Raw genomic sequence first — 21,907 nt, 5'->3', positions numbered from 1 at the left:
GGAAGTCGCATTTCGAGCACATTGATGACATCACAACCAGGAAGTAGGCAGTTCCCTCCCTCATTCAGATCACTGAGCCTGAAAGTGGAAGCAGCACTGGCCAAAGCTCCACAACAGACCACCTGCAGCACTACACCAAGACACAAAGACCTACTTAAAATGTCCCAGGAAGCAGCAGGGAGCAGTGCACCAGGAAGGAAAAGGAACATTAAATTGTCAGAGCAGGAACTGGAGTACCTCATTGAGGGAGGCACTAAGGACCATGATCTCCTTTTTGGAAAGGGGCCCGGCGGGTGCCTGAGGCGGACAAGAGGTGCATCTGGCTGCGCATCCGCGGAAAGGTTAACTCAGTCGGAGTGACCCAGCGCTCTATCGATGAACTAAAAAAGAGGTGGTACGACCTCAGAGGGCGTGCCAAGGAACACACCGCTGAGAGGCTGGGGGAGAGACTTCCCACCGGAGGAGAAGACCCCACTGTTGCACCCAACACTCCACTGGAAGACCTTGTGGAGGACACCCTAAATCCTGCAGCCTGCGTGGGGGTCACCCGGCTGGACTCCTCCCGACTCACCCAACAATCCCAAGGTAAGTGCCATGCGACTGCGACTCCGTCCCTTAACAATGCCCATGACTCTAGAGCTAGCTATTTGATAACCTCAGTAATGCAGGCCATGCACACCTGAAATGCCCTATTGTATTGTGGTACCTGTAGTGTGACTACAATTCCCGGATACCCCCACACAGCCAGACCTGTCAAGTGAAAGTTATTCCTAAAGCCAGTCAGGGAATGCAAGCCTGCATGCATGTAGCAACATCCCATGTGCAAGACACATATCAATAACCATACACCCATTTACATCACAGGTGCGTCTGAACAACCCAGCACCGACAGTGAGGCCCTACACATAGAGGAGAACCCAGAGGACACTGAGGGTGAGGGCCATCCTGCCCTACGACCCAGACCATCTCAGCCAGCAGCAGCAGTACCACCACCTCCCCATGTGGACAGGGCACCCCTGCAGCCACAGGTGCCCAGCAACCACCCAAAGTGACACCCATGGCAGTGGTACAGGCCACACCACCAGCACCCTGGAAGCAGACACGGTGCACAGCCAATGTGCGATCACAGTCCAGCAGACTGAGGCAGCAGCGCAACATCGCAACACACAGTGGCAGGGGGGGACATGTCCGGGATCCTGGGCTGGCCATCGAACGCCGGATGCTTGCAGTACACCAGAAGCAGGCATGGCACTTGGCAGCCATCCACCTGCAGCTGAATTAGCCCGCGAGAAATATGGGCCAGCTCAGAGAAAGCATGCAGGACATGACCACAGCTGTCTGTGAGAACAGCCAGATCCTGGTGTCCCAGCAGGATATCACCTGCCGCCGCCACCGCCAGCTGCTGGCCCGCCTGTCATCCTACACCAGATCCAACCACATAATAGGAAATGCCACCTCCCAACTTTCGTGCCGCTCCCTAGCAATGCAGGTGCAGATGGTCCAATACTGCCAGGATGTCGCCAGGGCCCTAGAACAGGTGACAACGGCTGTGCAGAGTCTGCAGGGGCCTGGCCATGGACAAGCAGGTGGGAGGGATGATGCCAGCGAGGGCACTTTTAGTCACAGCAGCCTGTCCTTGCCGCTGGTAACGGAACGTTGCTACAGCACCAGGCCCGCTGCTGCATCACGGGCCAATAGTGTCGGGGAGGACGTTGAGAGGTGACTGGGTGCGTCCGGCTGGAGGCGCCAGTGTCACTTTGTACTCTACCAGCAGGGCCATGCTGATTACACAAGTACGCCCTCTAACCCATCATGGAGCTGTATGAGGGAATACAGTTTGCATGTAACATGTAAAATAATTGTAGTACCCATTATTGTGAAAAAACAATAAGAATTTATGGTCACAAGTGAATCAGACTCATGTCATTATTACATTTGTCATGCATGAGTACAGTGTTGTGTGAGGGGAATGTGTGCTCTAGAAACAGTTCATTGTGATTTGGTTGCGGCGCCAGTCTCCTTTAGTAGGATTTTCCCCGCGTGCATGATGCACATTTGCAGGTGGGCGGTTGTTCTCTTCCGACTCACTGCCAGAGATATCCACAGGTATTCTCCGCTTGGTAGCAATGTTGTGGAGTATTGCACACACGGCCACGATGCGACAGCAGACCTTAGGCTGGTATTTGATGGCCCCACCAGTCTTGTGTAGAATGCGGAAATGGCTCTTTAAAAGCCCAAATGTCTGCTCAATGCAATTTCTAGTGCGAATGTGTGCAGCATTGTAACGCCGTTGCTGTGGTGTGGCAGGGTTGAGGTATAGGGTGAGGAGGTACTCACGGAGGCCGTATGCGCTGTCACCTGAATGAAAGGAGCAGAGGGTGAGTGCCTGTCATGCGCAGCTACATGGTATCGATGTACTGTTTGTTGGCATGTGTACTTACCTAGAAGGTGTCCTTCGCCATAGTCTCCCCTGTCCAGTCGTGTGTGCATGCCGCTGTGCCGGAATATGAAGGAGTCATGCGTGCTCCCTGGGTATTGTGCCACTATGTCGGTGATGATTGCCTTAGCGTTGCACACCATCTGGATGTTCAGTGAGTGGTAGGACTTGCGGTTCCAGTACATGTATTCAGTCTCTGCGGGTGGGCAGATGTGGATGTGGGTACAGTCAATGCATCCAATTACAGGGGGAATTGCGCTATGTTGTAAAATTGTAGCTTGGTTTGATTCAAGTCCTGTTGGGTGTTTGGAAATTTGATGTAATGGTGTAGCCGGGTCAGCATGGCCTCCAGGAAACTCCTTAGGCAGCGGGACATGGTGCTCTGGGAGATCCCATCTGCAACGGCAACTATCCACAGGAAGCTTCCTGAGGCCAGGAGGTGCAGGCTGCACAAGAACTGGACATGGGTGGGCGCGGCATTGGTCCTCCTCGTTGGGTGCTGCATCAGGGGGTCAAGGTCCCGGATGAGCTTTGTAACCATTGCCCTATTCAGCCGGTACTTTGAGTAGATTTTTTCCTCAGTTTGGCCCAGTAGTGTGTTCCGCTGGCGGAAAATTCGCTCCTGGATCCTGCGTCTGTTCCTTGCTGCAGCCTTGAGCCTTCGCCGCCTAACCACCATGTAGAGTCCTAGCATTGTGAATGTCCTCATGCTCCTACTGTGTCTCCTTAAGTGTGTTTGATCAGCCCCGCACCTGCGGCTAGTTAGGAATTTTTTTAGAAATGTTTTTTTTTTAACTTCATGGTTACCACCTGGTTTGGCTTCTCCTTAATTTGCGCCTCGCAAATAGCGATTTTTGGGTTTTTCGCAATTTGCGATTTTTCATGCATTGGGTTTGCAAATATTTTGCGAATTCGCAAAGAAAATCGCAGATTCGTTGGGAACACGCAATTTCCGATTCGCAAAGGGGGTTCGACCTTGATTCTGCAAATTTCTTTGCGAAGTCGCAAAATATGTTTTGCGAATTCGCAATTTGGTCTGGTTTTGTTTCATGGATTGCGATTAATGGAATTGCGATCGCAATAGCTAATTCACTGCTATTGCGATCGCAATTTTGGTTGATGAATCTATATGTAAGAGTCCAGGCATATCCTGACTGTTTCTGTCGGTTTTTATGAATGTTCAAATGTATGTCCATGTATTTATATTTTGTAAACCATATTCAATATCAATTTGAATAAAACATTTTAAATAGGAATAGAAGACAGGTGTTAACTGGTAACATAGACTATTGTGGGAAAATAGTATAAGCTTTTCAGTGCATACTTATAGGATTACTATTGGACATTTACATGTTGCTAGCACAAAAGGGAATTTGTTTTTCCTAATTGTTTTACCTCCCCTGTCCCTTTTGGTCAAAGAGGGGGACTCTCCTTTATTTAGAATTATCAAAAAGAAGAAATGTTTTTCCAAAACAGAAAGAACCTGAAAGAACCCTTAGATTCAGTTAGATATAATAGAAATGGAACATAAATCAATGGATGTTGAAGAGGGACAAATAGCAAGGGGTTAGAACAAAATAAAAAGCAGGAGAAATCACAGGAGGGAATGGTGACTGTGACTGAAGGGCAGATGCAAGTAACTGAAGACAATTAGTGTAAGTGAGAAGAAAATAATTAAAGTAGGCTATGTTGGTGAGAAGAAATGTGGAAGAGCCAGAGTGCCCAATAGGCCATTCCAACATTGAACCGAGATACATACCAGCATCAGCTTTAGGTACTGAGGGGCTTAATAATGAGCCCCTTGCACTGCAGGTGCGGCACTTTTTGTGATGCACCGGTGGCATAACATATACGTCACACTGCAACATATTTACAAAGCGATCCTTCTAAGCAGATGCGTCAAGTTGTAAACCCCTGCTCTATATTATACCTTAATCAGGTATAATGTATGCAGGGTGGGAATTCCCTCGCAAAAAAGGCTTGTAGAAGTGTTGCAGTGAAATCTTTTGTCATGGGGATGCGCCTTGCATTTACACTGTGTTAAGTTAGCATGAGCTTATTAGAAGTTTATACGCCATTTTACCTTTCTGCTGCCTTTGCACACGGTACACATTATAATAAATGTTTAGAGTCTAGAAGACTGTTTTGCTTCACACGAGAATAATATGTTTTTCTATATTAGCAGCCTTGCTTGGTAAGCTTTGTCAAAACAATGAGTGCCGAGGCCTTCAAGGTTATTTCAACACAGTGGTTGTTGTTCGGTCTGATCAGCGCACGTTCTAGACATATATGCAGCTGTGGCCACCTCTGATTTTGGCGTGTTTAATAATGCACTGCGCAGGAATGCTCACACACTTGGAGAACATTTGCATGCAGAGAGCTGGTGTAGAAAATTATGTGATCTATTTCCACTAGGACCAGAGGTATGTGGTCGCCATTGTGAACACAAGAGACCTTCTGTAGATATAATAATAACCTACTAGCAAGGGAGGGTGATTTCTAGGTGCAATCTAGCCTTTTTCATTTAGTATTTTAACATGCTTTCTCCCTTTGTATTTTAATTAATAGTAACTATGCTGATAACCTTGTTGCTCATAATATGTCTGCTTGTATTAGCTAAAATACTGCGCCTGAATACACGGCACTAGATATAAATATTGTCTTCATTTACTCCCCGTTTTGGACTATTACGAGAGTTTAACAAAAGAGTGTTCATGTGTTCCACATTGCCTGAGGTATTCTAGTTCAATGTTCTGGGTTGTCTAATCATTGGGGGTATGGAAAAACCAATGAGACACTGATTGCTAGTCTGGTAGGGGATTTTGGCTACTAAGGTGAGTTTTGGCACACCCTAATTCACTGAGGTTCCAAATCTCTATGCACAGTTCTGTGTAGGAGCAGAATCCCTGCGACACTATAAGATTTCACTCGGATGCTTCTAGGATACTAGTGCATCAAATCCTTGTGCCTGCCTCACAGCAGGCATAAGATAAAGGCCCTTTAGGACACATTGCTGGAGCTGCATCTGTTTTCAGACACACCCTAGCAATGTGCCACTTTTGCGCCTACAGATACGTCAGGAATACTGACGTATCTGTAACTCATTGTAACATGGAGCGCTGTACTGTAAATACAACATATAACATAACACATAACGCTAAAACTAGTAATAACAACAAGGGGCTAGCTCTAATCAGTATGGCTGAGCCTATCAAACAACATTACAAGGGAATATGCCAGTACTGATATAATCATTTAATACACCTAATGGCATCCAAAGAAGAAATCATATTCAAAACTGGGTATTGCTATTTAATAGCTGTTTATTTTAATCATATATCTTTGAAAGTGCCAAAAATGATGCTTAGTCCATTATGAATTGAAGTGTTGCGAGCACAAGAATGGAGAAAAGGACACAATAAGGTAAATCACACTCACCACTTCTATAGTCATGCATACGAGGGTAAGCGGTGTGAAACTCTGGTGTAGTAGTGCTCGCTAGTACTCTTGTTCTCTTTTTAATAACTGACACTTAGACTTTGTTTCTTGTTTGTCTTTCAGAACACTGTCTGGCCCCTGAGGAGAATCCCCTTTGACTAATAGGGATTCGAAACGCGTAGGCCTTTCCCCATTGGTCTGCTTTTGTTTTTCTTGTGCCAATTTGTATCGCACTTGAATTTTTGTATAGCATCTGTAAAAAACCTGTAGTTTGAATAGAGTTGAGTGGGTTACTAGACCAAAATTATTTTTGTGACTTTTTTTGAAATTATAGCAGACCGGTCATACTTCCCACACTGGTATATTGAACTATCAAGTATATGGGAAGTATATATTTTTTGTTTGAATGTTTGAATGTGAGTGGGATGACTGTGATATGCGTGATTATTGAAGTGGTGAGTGTGATTTTACCTTATTGTGTTCTTGTTTCCATTCTTGTGCTCGCAACTCTTCAAATCATAATGGACTAAGCATCATTTTCGGCACTTTCAAATATATATGATTAAAATAAACAGCTACTAAATAGCAATACCCAGTTTTGAATTTGATTTCTTCTTTGGATGCCATTAGGTGAATTAAATGATTATATCAGTATTGGCATATTCCCTTGTAATGTTGTTTGATAGGCTCAGCCTTACTGATTAGAGCTAGCCCCTTGTTGTTAGTACTGTATATACGGTGCATCGCTATTTTCATGCAGTGATGCAACACTTTTCATAAATGAGGCCCTAAATGAAATAATGTCCTTGAAATTGGCACCTGTGGGCCTGGGTGGGGGAGCGTCTATTTATAAGTGGGAGGTGGCTGCATATTAGAGGAGCTGCTATTTGGTAAAAAACATAATGAGCGAATCGCAGGTATATGGCTATATAACAATCTTAATTGGACAAAATTGGACAAAATGAGCTGTTTTCAATGTGAATTAAACATGATCATTTGTAACATGTTGACCCTGATTATAAATAGCCCATTGAATTGCAACCCTTGCACAAACACCTGTTTGTACACGGATATCAATTACGATGCTTATCACCGGATGCAAAAAAAGATTGCACCCTTTGTTAAACTGCAGCAGCTCAAACCTATGAATATGACAATGGGCAAAGGTCAAATATGTACAGGGACATGCAGTGGGCACAATTAGTTGCATGTTACTCTCCGAAAACAGAGATAATGCATTAACTATTGCAGCCAATAAATGAAGGTGTACATATGGATTCTTGTGAGCATTAAATACACCAGGCGAGTAGGAGCTGTGTAGTGGAGGCCTCGCTGAATAGTGATAAGGGAACCAAGGTGGCGTTGACAATACTATCTGTAGAGGGCTATTTTTGCTAGTATTATTACTGACATCCAGCATTGTTTCAATCCATATCTGGAGCTCCAGTTAGGTGCACAGCTGACAGACACCAAATGGTTAGGTGATAATCATCACACACCCATTCTTTTGCATTTGTTCGCCTTTTCGACTTCTGTAAAGAAATCTAGACCAACACTTTCTGGGGGATGTGAGGGAGTTGTGAGGAGATAGACATTGAATCAACAATCCTTATATATATATTTTTTTCTTTCACACATCTTTCAACCAGCTTTATTCACCATTGTAAAGTTCCGACCTTGATGTTTACTGAGCTCACCACTTTGTCCTCTTCTATGTTAACGGCACGCTTTGATCCTTCTTCCATGTTCGTGACTTCTTAAAACGCTGTTTCTGTGTTCGGCACACACCCACGATTCACCCGCGCTTGTGATCTGATAGAGAGCACGTCATGTTTATTTCTGCGGTAAGCTTTCGGCACCACGACAGATTAGCTCGGCGTTACGTTTTTTAAAGTTTTCACAGTCTCATGGGTCTCGTATCCGTCCAGTTGCACGCAAGTGTGTTTCTCTCTTTCCTGAATCAACACATACTTTTCACTTACTCTACAACTTATTCCACGGTCACACTCGTTTTTGTCTTATTTCACTTTTTAGTTTTGGGATTGTAGTCATGTTCGTTTCTTAATTTACTGAGCTAGTAATTCTATGGCAGGACGGAGGCTCTTTCCTTTTTTCGGCTGTGCTCCGCTTCGCGGTTTATATTCATACTTTCGGTCGGCTTCCAGCCGCGGTGTTTGGAGAGTGTGTGTCACCTCTCATTGTAGACGTCTCATTTTGTCTGTGGAGCGGGAGATTCAGTGGCTGGAGAGACGCGCTTGTCTCGCGCGTCCCTTCCTATCGGCAAGTCGCCGTTCGCACATGCGCGACGGCGTTTGTTTAACTTTGGTGACGACGCGCATTCCGAAAGCGCTTGTCCCTCACGGAGGTATTTTAAGAATTTCCATTGCTGTGCCCTGCCGTACCTTGCCATTTGAGCCCCGTTAACGCCCTTTTTCCAAATATTTAAAGGGTTGTATAAATGGTTGCATAGGCACTGCCTAGAGTGGCAAAAACTTTGTTTTTTCTGCAAGCCCTCCCTCCACATTATTTTTTCTGGTCTGTCAGGTTGTTCCTGTACCTTTGGCTTGCTTTAGGGGTACCACTCCCCCAAATTTGGCTTTGGCCATTTGGAAAATGTTGAAATCTTTGGATTTTCTTTCAAACTTCTTTCAGTGGGCACTGTTAGAGGAATTTTTCGTCATGGCTGAATATTATAATGATGAGGACTATGAATAATATAATGAGGAGGAACCCTCAGCTTCCATGAACGACTTCATGGGTCAAGCCTTATTCCAGGCGATTGCGCCTTTGAAGCCCCATTTATCGGAGTATGCTGCGCAACAGGGTTGGCTACCTCCTTCCTCGGGCCGCACAAAAAAGTCCCCCAAAAACCCTCATCGTGCCGACTTTGTGAAGTTGGCTAAGAATTTGTCTACTGCGCCTGCGGCTAAAAAACGTCCTGCTCAGGTTCATGATTCTCCTACTTCTGACTCAGTTAATGGATCTTCTTCTTCAACTTTGTCCTCAGAGCCTGCAAGGCCGCCTCCTTCCAAGAAGGCTAGAAAAGAAAATTTTGTGGACGCCCCTTCCACACCACAAGTATTGACTTTTGAACCCTCGGATATTGTTCATCCAAACTCCTCTTGGCTGCCCTCTCCAGAGGTGGCGGTTTATGTCCAGGACCACATTCGCACCCCTTTTGAGAAGGATGTGCGGGCGCGTTTGGGCTCTGAGTATCCACGACCAGATCTCCCCAATAAACTGGCTATCACTCCTGAGGTGGATCCTACCATGATCACCTACATGAAAAGGTACTCGAAGGATCCCACTAAAGGTTTGGATCGCTCTTGGCGCTCCTGTCAAGATAAACTTTTGGATCTATTGGGGTCTCTCACTAAGATTCTTGATCTGGCCTACCGAGCTAAGGAGTCTGGAGCTATGATTGACCCCGACAAACTTGTGGGGTGGTCCCAACGCGCAGTTTGCATTTTAGGTAATGCGAATTGCGCCTTGTCTTCAGAACGCCGTCGCTCTATTCTCATGAAGCTGGACCCCCGGCTGACTGATTTGGCGTCTTCGGAATCAGGTTCCCAGGCACAGGGCTTACTTTTCGGAGCTCCTTTCCTTAAGGAATTGACTAAATTTGTTTCTACCTTCAGTGGTTTGAATAAGGCCCAAGCCAATCTTCGTAGAGCCTTTCGTCCACTTTTTAAAAGGGCCGGACAAAGGGGACATTCGTCCAGCCGTGGCGCAGATCAGGCCTCTCAGCGAGGCAATAAGTCCCAGAGAGGTACTCAATCGTACTCCAACTCCAAGTCCAGTTTCTACCCCTCCAAGAAGGGCAGAGGTAACTACGGCAAAGGTGGATACAACGGTGCCCAAGGAGGACGTCAAGATTCCGCCTCAGGTGAGCTTGATTCTCGCTTCCAATGTGGTTTTGGGGGGCAGAGTGCAATCTTTTCTTCACAATTGGCAATTGCTCTCGAACGATGCCTGGGTGCTGGAGACGGTTAAAGGGTACAATATAGAGTTTTACACTCGCTCTCGCCAGCATCTTTGGCCTCCACCTCTTGTTTTTTCCCAACAAGATCAGAGGTTTATCTCCGCAGAGATTGCCTCCCTTCTGACCAAAGGGGCCATCGTGTCCACGACTCCTCACCCCCGAGGCTTCGTCAGCAATGTTTTTCTCGTCGAGAAAAAGGGGGGGGGTCTCGCCTGGTTCTCAACTTAAAGGATTTCAACGGCAGAGTGGTATACCGCCATTTCAAGATGGAGGGCATCCATCTTCTACGGGACCTGCTTCAGGAAGGGGACTGGATGGTTTATCTAGATCTCAAAGATGCCTATCTCTCGGTGCCAATTTATGCCCCTCATCGCCGTTGTCTTCAATTTCAATGGCTCGGAAATTGGTACGAGTACAAGGTCCTTCCTTTCGGCCTTTCTTCAGCTCCATGGTGTTTCACGAAGCTTCTTCGCCCTGTGATGGAATCTCTGAGATCTCGCGGAGTTTGTCTCATTGTTTACCTGGACGATGTCCTTCTTTTGGCGCAATGTCCGCTCCTTCTTCGTACTCATTTACAATGGTCCATAGATCTTTTACAGTCTTTGGGTTTCCTGGTGAACCCTCTGAAATCCTACATTTCTCCGTCTCACTAGATGGATTTCCTGGGTTTTCGGATAGACTCAGTCTCCTGCCAACTTATTCTGCCCGGGCAGAAGATCAGGTTCATCAAGAGGGACTTGCGCTTGCTTCTGGCCAAGTAGACTGTTTCCTTGCGGTCCGTGGCTCACATTGTGGGTCTCCTGTCCTCTTCGATCCAAGCGATCTTCCCGGGGCCACTGCATTATCGTGCGCTTCAGCGTCTCAAGATCAGACATCTTCAGAAGGGTCTGAGTTATTCCGATCATGTTCCCCTTTTGGAGGATGCACGAGCGGAGATGTTGTGGTGGCTGGAGCACATGGAGGCATGGAACAGCCGGGCGCTGTTCGGGAAGACTCCCGATGTTGTGACCGAGTCTGATGCCAGCCTCTGGGGTTGGGGGCCCGGTGCGGTTCAATGACGACGGGGGGTTGCTGGTCTCCAGAGGAACTCTCCTTGCACATCATGTGCCTGGAACTTCTGGCGGGTTCTTTTGCAATTCGGTGTCTATCCCCTCAACAGGCGAATTGCTGCATTCTTCTCAGAATGGACAATTTTTCGGCAGTCCGTTATGTGAACAAACTGGGGGGTACCAAATCCCACCTCTTGTCAGAGATTGCAAAGGACTTTTGGCACCTGTGTCTGCAACGCAGGATCACAGTCATTGCAGAATATCTGCAGGGTTCTTGCAATCAGATTGCGGATTGGAACTCTTGCCATCTTCGCGACTTCAGCGATTAGAGGCTTCATCCTCGGGTCTTTCGGAGGTTGACTCACATTTGGGGGTCCTGTCAGTTGGACCTGTTTGCCTCCCATCTCAACGCCCAGCTTCCCCAATTCTTCAGCTGGCATCCGGACCCGGAGGCCCTGACGACGGATGCGTTTCTCCAGCCTTGGCCTCTTCTCCTATGCTACGCGTTTCCACCGTTCATTATGATTCTCCGAGTTCTGGCCCGGGTGCGTCAGTTCTCTTCGGAACTTGTTCTAATCGCCCCTCTCTGGAGGGCCCAGCCGTGGTTTCCAGTTCTTCTGGAGATGAGCTGCTCGACGCCGATCCTTCTTCCGCACCGGTTGAACCTGCTTTTGGATCCTCTTCGCAATCCTCATCCTCTGGTATTGTCGGGTCAGCTCCTGTTGGTGGCTTGTAGGATTTCGGGGGATGCTGGCAAGTCCCTGGCTTATCGGGAGACGCCACCCGATTTATCAATGAGGCTTGGGCCCCCACACACGCAAGCGTTATGCGTCCACTTGGAAGCGCTGGTGTGCTTGGTGCTCACAACGGTCGGTGGATCCCGTATCAGCAGATCTCGCTTTGATTAGCAACTTCTTGGCTTCTATGGCATCTTCTGGTCTGGCTTACCGGACCGTGAATAACTTTCGTTCTGCCATTTCGGCAGGTCATCTTCCTATTGATGGCAAACCAGCGGGAGCGCATCCCTTGATTTCTAAACTACTAAAAGGCATTAGGATGGTTAAACCTCCTTGTCCCAAGTACATTGCTTTGTGGGATGTGTCTGTTGTACTGCGTTTTCTTTCTTCTTGGCCTTCCAATTCTTTCTTGACCCGTAAACAACTTTCAGCCAAGCTGACTATGCTTTTGTGTTTAATATCCTGCAAACGGGTTTCTGGTGTGCAGGCTTTGGACCTCGCTGGCCGCTCGTTCTCTCCTGAGGGCGTCACTTTTGTTATTTCTAAGCGGACAAAATTTAATACCTCCTCCGTTTCCTATCCTTCTTTTCCTCACAATCCTCAATTGTGTATGGTCCAGTGTATCAAGGATTACGAGGTAAGCACTGCATCTTTTTGACATGATTTGCAGGGTCAGCTTCTTATTGCTTTGCAAAAGCCTTTCAATCCTGTTACTCCTGATACGCTAGCACGTTGGTTGCGTTGGCTCATGCAGGAAGCGGGCATTGATATTTCCCTGTTTGGTGCTCATTCCGCAAGGGTTGCTATGGCTTCAAAAGCTTTTTCTATGGGTGCCAGTCTTCATGACATCATGAAAGCTGCGGATTGGTCATCTGAATCTATGTTCAAGACTTTTTACTTCAAACCAATTGTCGATGTTGCATCTGTCGTGGTGGATAAGCTTTAAACAAGCATAATCAGAGCCTCCGTCCTGCCATAGAATTAAAAATTTGCTAACATTCGTGCCAAGAATTTTCAATTCTATTAAGGACAGGAGGCGAGGATTATCCCACCCTGGTTATTCTGATTGATACTTGCATTGTTCTATACAGTTATCATATAACTTGTTTATGTATTTATGATGTTCTGTTTTATGCAATGTATCCCGCCCTTTCATGTTTGTTTTTTCCTTCATTAAGTTGTGGGCGTAGATATTAGGACTATGTTTTGTTATTTCAGGTTCTGACCTCAAGCTTTGGATCCAGCGTCTTCGATTGCTGCTTTGGTTCGTCCCTCTGGTCCTTGACCTGTGGATGTCCTGCGGCCAGATGTTCTTTATGGATCCTTGTTTTTTTCTCCTACGTTTCTGACTTTCATTATGACTTACCTGTTATTTACAAAGAAAGAGGAAGTTATGACCTCTGTGACCCTATTTATACTGAATGTGTATTCATGGGTAGTAGTTTTCTTCTTTACTGTGTACTGATTGGCTGCTGTATTTTTAGTAAACAAATAGAAAAAGCATAATCCTCGCCTCCTGTCCTTAATAGAATTTAAAATTCTTGGCACGAATGTTAGCATATTTTTAATTCACTCTCGCCACTTTGCGAGCACGTGTCATTTTTCCGGTGCGTATGACAACTAATCAGCATGCTTATCGCACCATTGCATTCACGTTATTATTTTACTTAGGTAGTAGCACGCTTTCATTAACATGGCACTATTTCTCCTCCAATTAGGACAGTACGCATTTTTATAATCTTGCTAGTCCCTACCCAGCGCTATTTACTCTGTATTTTTCTTATTCTTTCATAGATACTCCCCTGACGAAGAGCATCGCACGAAATGCATAGGGGATGCGTTTTTGAATGACGTGTACATATTGAACTGTTTGAGAAATTGCAACAATGCAGTGACTTTGTTTTGAATGTATTCAGCGTTTATTTAAGCTTTTAAAGCTTCTGAAGACTGGTTCAAATTAAACCATTTACTTTTGAAAATCATTGAGATATTCATTGAGACATCAGTCACAGGGGTATATTACCAAGGAGGGCAATAGAAGATTATTGCCCTTTTAGCAAGCTGTCGCTAACAGCAGTTAGTGACAGCTTGTAAGCGATAGCGAAAGGTTTGGGAACCGCTTTGCTTGTCAGCGATATTTATCACTAATGACATGCAAAGTGGGCATACCCTAGCTCTTAGCGACTGAAAACAGTCGCTAACACAGCTATCGCCTATTAGCAAGGCAGGCGAAGCAATGGAAATATTTGCGCTAAGCGGGAATATCTCCAAAAACTAAAGCCTGCTCAGACCAGTTCTTAGCCATTATATCCAATGGGAGGAGGATATAATGGCTAAGACCCTATTAGCGATAATGCTTGAATATTGCTGTATTTTCAGTGATATTCAAGCATTTCGCCGCTAATGCCGGATATTTTATCGCTTTAGAGATAAACGTTGCTAATAGCACGTTATCTCTGCGATAATATCCTGCGATGCTTGGCGATGAAAAAATACTCGCTAAGCCCATTTAGCGATATTTTTCGCTACTTGTTGGTAATATGCCCCACAGTGTGTTGCAAAATCCAGAAGGAAGGAAACCTGGCCAGGCAAGGGAGGCCTTAGTTAGGACTTTTGGAAATAACACATGCAGCAAGAACTAAAGCGCAAACAAACAGCTTGAGAGGCTTGACAGAACGTACACTACCAGTCAAGCGGAATGAGGCACTAAATAGTAGATAAACAGTATATAGAACTATAATCTGGGCAAATACTGAGTGCTAATCTATGGGAGTTCTCACTTACTGGCAAAGTTGAAATGCACGCAGGGCTCCCGCCCACCGAAGTTGTTGGGTTCATTGGTATACCATGCCTTGAAGTTAAACTGAGAGCCATCCGTCCACATGAAGGTCCTATCCTGCAGACAAAGTAGATTGAAAACACACATTTACTGGAATCAGATATGTATTTCTACTTATTTAGGTTGTCCTTCTTTGAAATCTCCTTAGAGCAGACATGTTTGCAGTTACAATATCAAAATAGAATGAAGCAACATGAGCCTATTGGCTGTTTATAAAAGTTTAGCTAATATTAATGTGGCCCCAAAGTTCCCTGTTCGAGGCTCAATTATTGCACCAAATTAAAGGAATATGGTTCTATTTAGCAGTCAATTCAGAACCTGCATTCTATTTTAGCAAACCCCATGCTGCGCTCAGAGCGAGCGGTGAATATTTATCTGTTACATATAAAGGGCTTGCACACAGAGCACCTCTGCCAATGTCTCTTCATAAGTGAGTATGTTGGAGTGAATTAGAAGATGGGGATGGGATTTGGAGAGAAGCACTAGAAATAAAATAGAGACAAGGGCTGGAAGGACAAAAGGTAGGATTTTCTACGCTAAGTGCAAATAACTGGAATAAATCCCGAGCAAAAATAAATGAAAGAAGGAAGGTCAATACATGACAGTCTGCAAGACTTGCAGCAATATGTTTCTGAGAATCACCTGAATATAATGGTGACCACTTCGGGGAATTTTCCTCAACCAGTTGCATTGCCCTTGCGCCACGCAATGGGGTGCAAGAGCGATACAACTCTAAGTTAGATTTATCCAGTCAGACAAGGCCACCTTGCTTGGCCATGAGTGGCTTGATAATCTGGAGTAACGCAATGGTCAGTTTGCTCAGACGTGTAAACGCCGAGCCCGGAAGCAACTGAGGTTTGGTCCCTAAATCTACTTCATGTCTACTGTTTGCAGTCTGCTAGTAGGCTGCCACCTGGCAACCACTTAGTCCAGTGCAGTTCAAGGGTGGAATGATGTCCCCTTGCCATAAATTTGCAAAAAAGTGAAGTGGCAATAAAAAATGTCAGACGTTCAGCTTAAAATGGTCTTAACATGGTATGTTTTTTAATCATGAGTGTGGGCATCACAAATTAAAGACGGATGTAGTGTGCCTCTCCGTAACTCATTTTTAATCTTTCTGTGTGTTAGAAATTGGGTTTCTGGTTGGCTAAGGTTGTAGTATCCTTATGTTATTTCTATGTACCTGCATTTAGCTGATCAGCCCTGTGTGAGAGTTCCCTCTGGAATCTTGGTATCTGGAATGTTGGATGCATGAGAGACACAGTTGAGGATGGGCTGAGCGGCGATTAGGTCTGCTCCTGGTGGGGCTGTTAACCTGTTATCTTGTACCATCTTATCTACCAATAAACTACCATCAATATGCACCTGTTCTGGTCTGCTGTGTCTATCTACTTACACCTGGACCTGTGGGACAAGCCCACCACATTTTGGCGACGTCGGACTTAAAGAACCTACCTATGATGAAAATCTACACTCAAGAGTCAAGCAAAAGGAAGAAAAAGCGTACTTAAGAAGTTCAAGAATCAAGCAAAAGGAAAAAAAAGCGTACTTAAGAAGTTTAAGTGAGGTCACGCCTATTTTCTCTTGCCCCACCAGTGTCCAGCACAACGGACAGCTCATCAACAGGCGTGCTGTCTACTGTCATCTAAAGGAAGCCTTGAAAGATATGCCAATGCCAACAAAAAAAAGAAAAGAAGCGTCTCCAGCCCACAAGAAGACAAGGTAATAGTGGCTGTGTGTGTAATTTTGGCGCAAGAAGGCATCCAGTTTTCGATTTTGAGACTGCACACTTAATAACTTCATCAAGGAACAGTTGGAAGCGTATTAAAAAAAAAAGAAACTTAAAGTGAATTTATCTAAAGACGTGTGATTTACTTAGCTGAAACTAGTAAAATTCATTTTAGTCAATTTCAACAGTAGCGCTCGAGCAGCTTTGGTATGTGAACTGAATGGAAAAGAAACTGTCATTCGAAGGTATCCTGTTTTTAAGTTAAGGGTTTATTTTTTTCTTTTAGTCTGTCAACCTCGCATCGATATACAACTGGAAGCGTGTGAAAGATAACTAGACTTTACTTAAAAGTAACTGAATTTTTACAGACTTGTGTGGCAGCAACTGTTGAATAGACTGGTGGTTAGTTTTCAACTGTAGCGATCGAGCAGCTAAGCAATGTCGAGCAGCTGGGCAATGTGTGTCAAGAACGATTTTTGCAACTAATGATTTAATCGATTAATGGTTAATTTATGGAGCGTCATCGTTCAGCACACATTAAAAGAAAATGACAGTTGAGCCAAAGTTTAAATTTGAAGCGGCGTTTGGAATTTACCTCTTGTGCAGATTCACGCTTTATTTCGCAGCAGGTTAGTGCGATGTGCTGTGAGGAGACAAGCTGGCAAAAACGTGCTGTGTAGTGGCAGGTTCTGAAGACGCACTATGAGGAGGCACTGTAGACAAGCTGATGAGCGGCACCGGACACAAACTGTTAAGCTGTACCGGTATTTTCCTCCTTAACTTTGTGTGTTTCAATAGCTGACAAGCGGCACCGGTATGACAGTTCATTTTTTTTTTACTAAGTCCTTGGCAGCATGTTTCCAGTGAAAGCGGCACCGTTTTTTTTTTTTTTTTTTTACTTGATATGCTGTGTAGTAACTATTAAGAGCACCATGTTGTTCTTCTGTGCAAATATTCACTAAGTCAATGACATCTCTAGTAAAGCTTGGGGGTGTCTCCTGTGTGTTCATTACATTCTCTATCGTCGGGGGACATGTAATCATCGGCATGTTCTTACATTTTTGAGCATCTTTCTGGGATCTAATTTAAAGCACTTTTAGTTACCCTGTTTTTATTTCAGGTCTAACAGATGTTTCATGTGTTTGCTCACACATATGGCTCACGCATATTTTTTTTATTTTTGTGGAGGGCACTTCAGTGACATTTTATAGCAGAAAAACATCGAGGCTCTGCAAATGTTCGTTTTAGTGTGCTCTCATCTACACGCTTTTTTTTTCTGCACTAATGTTAAGACCTATGTTACACTGCCATCATTTGTCTTTAAATGGTATTTACGCTTCATGTTACAGTTATTCATGAAATGCTTCCTTATGTAAAAGATTCCTCTTCTGTTTTTATCTGGTTTGTCTACATGCCTATTTAATCAATGGTTCACTAGTTGTTTTTCTGGGCTTTGGGAATAGGTATATTAGTCCTATTTCCTATGAGTGAACATCATGTATTTTTCCTAGTGTTGGGAGAGGGTTTTAGTCCCGTCATCTCTGTGTGCCAGTTGGCATTATGTTTACCTCTATAGGTTATTGCTATTTTAGGAGTGGGTTTTTCAGTCCCATGACCTTTGGAGTGGGTCATTAGTCCCATCACCCTGTGTTGTGGGTTCCTAGTCCCTCTAGGGTAATTAGCCCAATTTACCCTTGACTTACTTTTGTTTTTCTTAAAAAAAAATATAAAATGATCATTTTGTTGAGGGGGTTTTAGTCCCACCTTAGTTGTTGAGGGGGTTTTAGTCCCACCTTGGTTTTTAGGGGGTTTTAGTCCCACCTTGGTGTTTAGGGGGTGTCAGTCCCACCTGAACAGTGTTATACTAGGGTTTGAGTCCCATAGTGTCTCTTAAAAGAGGGTTGGCGTTCTTGGTTATGTCACAGTCTTCTCATGTGAGAAGCATTTTCTTGGGTGCTGGCTCACCCTTTTGAAAATTTTTGGCTTTGTTTTTGATTGATGATATGTGAGCTCAAAATAACTTACGCCTTGTTTTTTTTAAACAAAATTGTTCGTTATTAAAGGAGGAGGATGTGTAAGGGTTTATCTTTTTGCCTTCTTTCTTCTTTGATAATTTGCTTCTCTGTTTTCCCTCATGTGGTGCATTTTATTGCTCTTCTCTAGGTTACAGTTTTCTCTAAAGTTTGTATATTTTTATGTGCATAGTTTTCTTCTCAGTTATTTGCTCTTTTTGTTTTCCGTTATAATAGGGAGAGGATAATGTAGTATCCTTATGTTATTTCTATGTACCTGCATTTAGCTGATCAGCCCTGTGTGAGAGTTCCCTCTGGAATCTTGGTATCTGGAATGTTGGATGCATGAGAGACACAGTTGAGGATGGGCTGAGCGGCGATTAGGTCTGCTTCTGGTGGGGCTGTTAACCTGTTATCTTGTACCATCTTATCTACCAATAAACTACCATCAATATGCACCTGTTCTGGTCTGCTGTGTCTATCTACTTACACCTGGACCTGTGGGACAAGCCCACTACAAAGGTATGCACCTAAGCCAGGCAAAATCCAGAACTCTCGTTGGGAAAAGGAGTTGCACACCCAATATAACCCCTGCTCATCCCATTGGTAGCATGGCAGAGCAGTCAGGATTATCCCAGAGGCAATGTGTAAAGCGTTTGCGCCACACACACACATGCGCACACATCAGTGACACACTAGGCACACCACAAAAAGAGACTCCACCCAAGGTTATATAAAAATATCACGTATATTGTATATGAAACATATCAGACCACAATCACATGAATCACTTTGCCGCTAGGCATTTGTCATAATAACTCATAGATCATAAATCTCTTTGCAATAAAGCAATTGTCATAACAGGCAGTTCACTTGGTGATTAATTATAAGTTGCACTTGTCATGAACACCATCACGAAAACATTATGTCTTATATCACAGTTTGTGCAAAAGCTAAAAACCTGTAATGTTTCCCCTGTCATAGTAAAAATCATTGATACCTAGCATCACCTTACACCATCACTGTGCAAATGTATTCAGCTCCTGAAGTAAGAACACATTTTTAAGTGGCATTACATTTAGGGCATCAAACAAAAATGAAGTAGATCTGATTAAAACCCAGTGAGGTACTCCCACATTCCCATACTGGGGGTGGTAATGCTGCAATACATAATAAGGCCCAGGAATGACTTACTAGCACTGTGAACCCAGAGGAAGCAGCTTCTCTGCCCTTCTACTACCCTTCTTAGGGTACATTAATGTAGGCCACACAGGCACCAGCACTCCTGCATGCCTTACAGTGGTTCCTAGCTTACGCACGAAGTAACTTGGTGATCCTATTACGTTGCTCTTAGCGTTAGGGGTCCGGTACATTCCTATGTTACACTTTCCCCACCTGCCCTTGATGTAGCTGGAGTTGGCAGCCAAGGCCACATGGACCCCATAGGCACAGTACCTGCTTCTCAGGGCACCAACTGCCGGGTGGCATGCATAACTTCAATCCCGCTTCAAGTTGACAGTACTGCTGGCTGCCATCGGCATCCAATGGCCTTGGGGAGGTGTGCGCCCAGTGCAAATCTGTGGTCTAGGCACTGGGAATGGAGCACAGCAGGCTGAGGATGACACACAATGTCCACTCCTGACCCCCGACCACGTGACATGACCCTGGACTCCTCCGGATAGATGGGCTCTGTCCTCAGTTGCCCAACAATGCTCCAGCAGGGCAGTCGGCTCTCGGGTGCATCACACTTGGGTGGGGAACACGGGTCTCAGCAACAGGCCTGCTGCTCTTCTTGATGGCCGGATAAAACACGCCCGCCTTCTCCGCTCAGATAGTGCCCTGTGGCTGGGCCACACTGCCTTTTCCCACCACAGTTCCTCTCCAGCTGGCGGAGGTGGCGTGAGGGAGCAGGGACTCCCTGGAGGATCTAGTCATGGTCCTGGGCTAGACGTCAGCACTCACTACGCACTCCCGACATGGGGCCCAGCCAGTATTTCCACATGTACACAAAGGGGATCAGCCACACACTGATCCCTTAGGGACATATATCACTTACAATGCACTAGCAGAAAAAGGCATAACACACTCCCTACACGCTAAGTCTGCATAAGAAGCATTTTCACTTTTAAGCACTAAAAATCCAGAGACGCACCCTAAAGCGCTCCACACGCTCTTTTTTAAATAAACAGGGGGGACGAACAATCCAGTCCTCCTCCTGCTCCAGACAGGAGTAGCAACTGCAGGCCTTCCCACCCCAAAAATATTAGGGGTGGTGCTCCTCATGCAGTCCTGCAGTTTTCCTTTCAGGCAAGTTTCCCTTGAGATCCAGCCAGAATCTTCTCGTGAAGTCTTTCATTTCCCTGAGACTTCCAACAGGAGGCAAGCACACACAGCACTTGGAGATTTCTTCACAAGTAGGATACCACAGCAGGGTAAAAGAGTCTGTCCTTTTCTGCCACCACATAGAGAAGCATCAACCGCAGGCCAACACACTCCTCACAGAGAAAAGGCAGCACTCCTCGCACAGTTCTTCTGCTCTTCTTTTAGACAGCATCCTTTTGTTTCTAGAAGTAATATAAAGTCCTGGGGTTTAAGGTGTTCATACTTATAACAAATTTTGTCATTTTTCTATTTGTGCAAATTGTGCAAAGGAGACACCGCCTATTCAGGTGCAAGTGAAACCCCTCCCGTCACTCTAAATGAAGACCAGGAGTATTCCACCCAGCGATGAGTCACCCAGGCAAAGCAGGACACATCTCATCGCCCTTATGACTTACTAGAGTGAATGCACATCCCCAGCTCTGTCACTCCAAAACCAGACTCTGAATGCACAAAGAGTCAGAGAAACAAAGAATGGCAAAGCAAGAAAATGCCCACTTTCTAAAAGTAAAGAAGGTAATTTTTACAAAGAGTAGATTTTGTAAATATACATTCATCAAAACACTGCAAACAGACTATATACAATAAGTACAATTCATTCAAACCTTTCCACTATGTACATACTGACATCACATTCATAAATGTGGCCATGACAAAAATCATCACACACACTCGCACACCATTCAACCAAAACACCCAGTCAGGGACAGATTCATTGTTGCCTACCCCTTAACCTGGGCCATAACAATCCCAATGTCAACAAAAAAATCCTAAATATAATAAATTCCCTTGATTTACATCATCATCACAATCTCAATAGTTATAAACCAATCACAAATTAGGGCATATTATGTTATATCTGACATGGGATCAAAACAAGGTCGACACGTTTTGAATCCAATCGATTTTAGGCTTCTCCTCAGGACCACAAGACTCTACAAAAAAATGAAATATACAAATTTAGACTGACTTATCTGCCAAATTGCCACATCTGATCAGCACCCACTGGTACCAGACTGCCTACCTTAAGTCTTCAGGGAATCAAACCCTCTTTATTGTGTTGATATGTCAATAATCTAGATAAACACACGACACAAAAAGTCAACAAAAATAATAAAGAACAACTAATGAAAAAAACTCTAGTCATCTGTCACAAGTCACAGTCTTAGATTGAACTGGGACTTACCCTAGGCTGCTTGCAGCAATCTTACATTGGCAGCACAATGTCCTAAAAGAATAAACGAGGAATGATCATTTATCCAGCACGCATACATATGCGGCGTACAGTTTAAGAAAAAGGCGACG

The 21,907-nt window shown here is 44.7% G+C and overlaps 2 protein-coding genes across 2 annotated transcripts in view; both read right to left on the bottom strand.

Annotated features, from left to right (window-relative positions):
- The window catches only part of LOC147724242 (lectin-like), a 1,164,867-nt gene that overhangs the window by 529,354 nt on the left and 613,606 nt on the right, over positions 1-21,907 (bottom strand). The gene's annotated exons all lie outside the window — the stretch shown is intronic.
- LOC147724243 (lectin-like) overlaps positions 1-21,907 on the bottom strand; it is a 91,590-nt gene that overhangs the window by 21,742 nt on the left and 47,941 nt on the right. Inside the window, exon 5 of the mRNA XM_086966980.1 lies at positions 14,428-14,539. Coding sequence (XP_086823106.1) covers positions 14,428-14,539 — 112 coding nt within the window. The remainder of the gene's footprint in view (positions 1-14,427; positions 14,540-21,907) is intronic.

Source organism: Lissotriton vulgaris, chromosome 4_1 (assembly GCF_964263255.1).
Source record: "Lissotriton vulgaris chromosome 4_1, aLisVul1.2, whole genome shotgun sequence".
Classification (NCBI taxonomy): Eukaryota; Metazoa; Chordata; class Amphibia; order Caudata; family Salamandridae; genus Lissotriton; species Lissotriton vulgaris.
The sequence above is the reverse complement of the archived record's forward strand: the minus strand, read 5'-3'. Positions and strand labels throughout refer to the sequence as shown.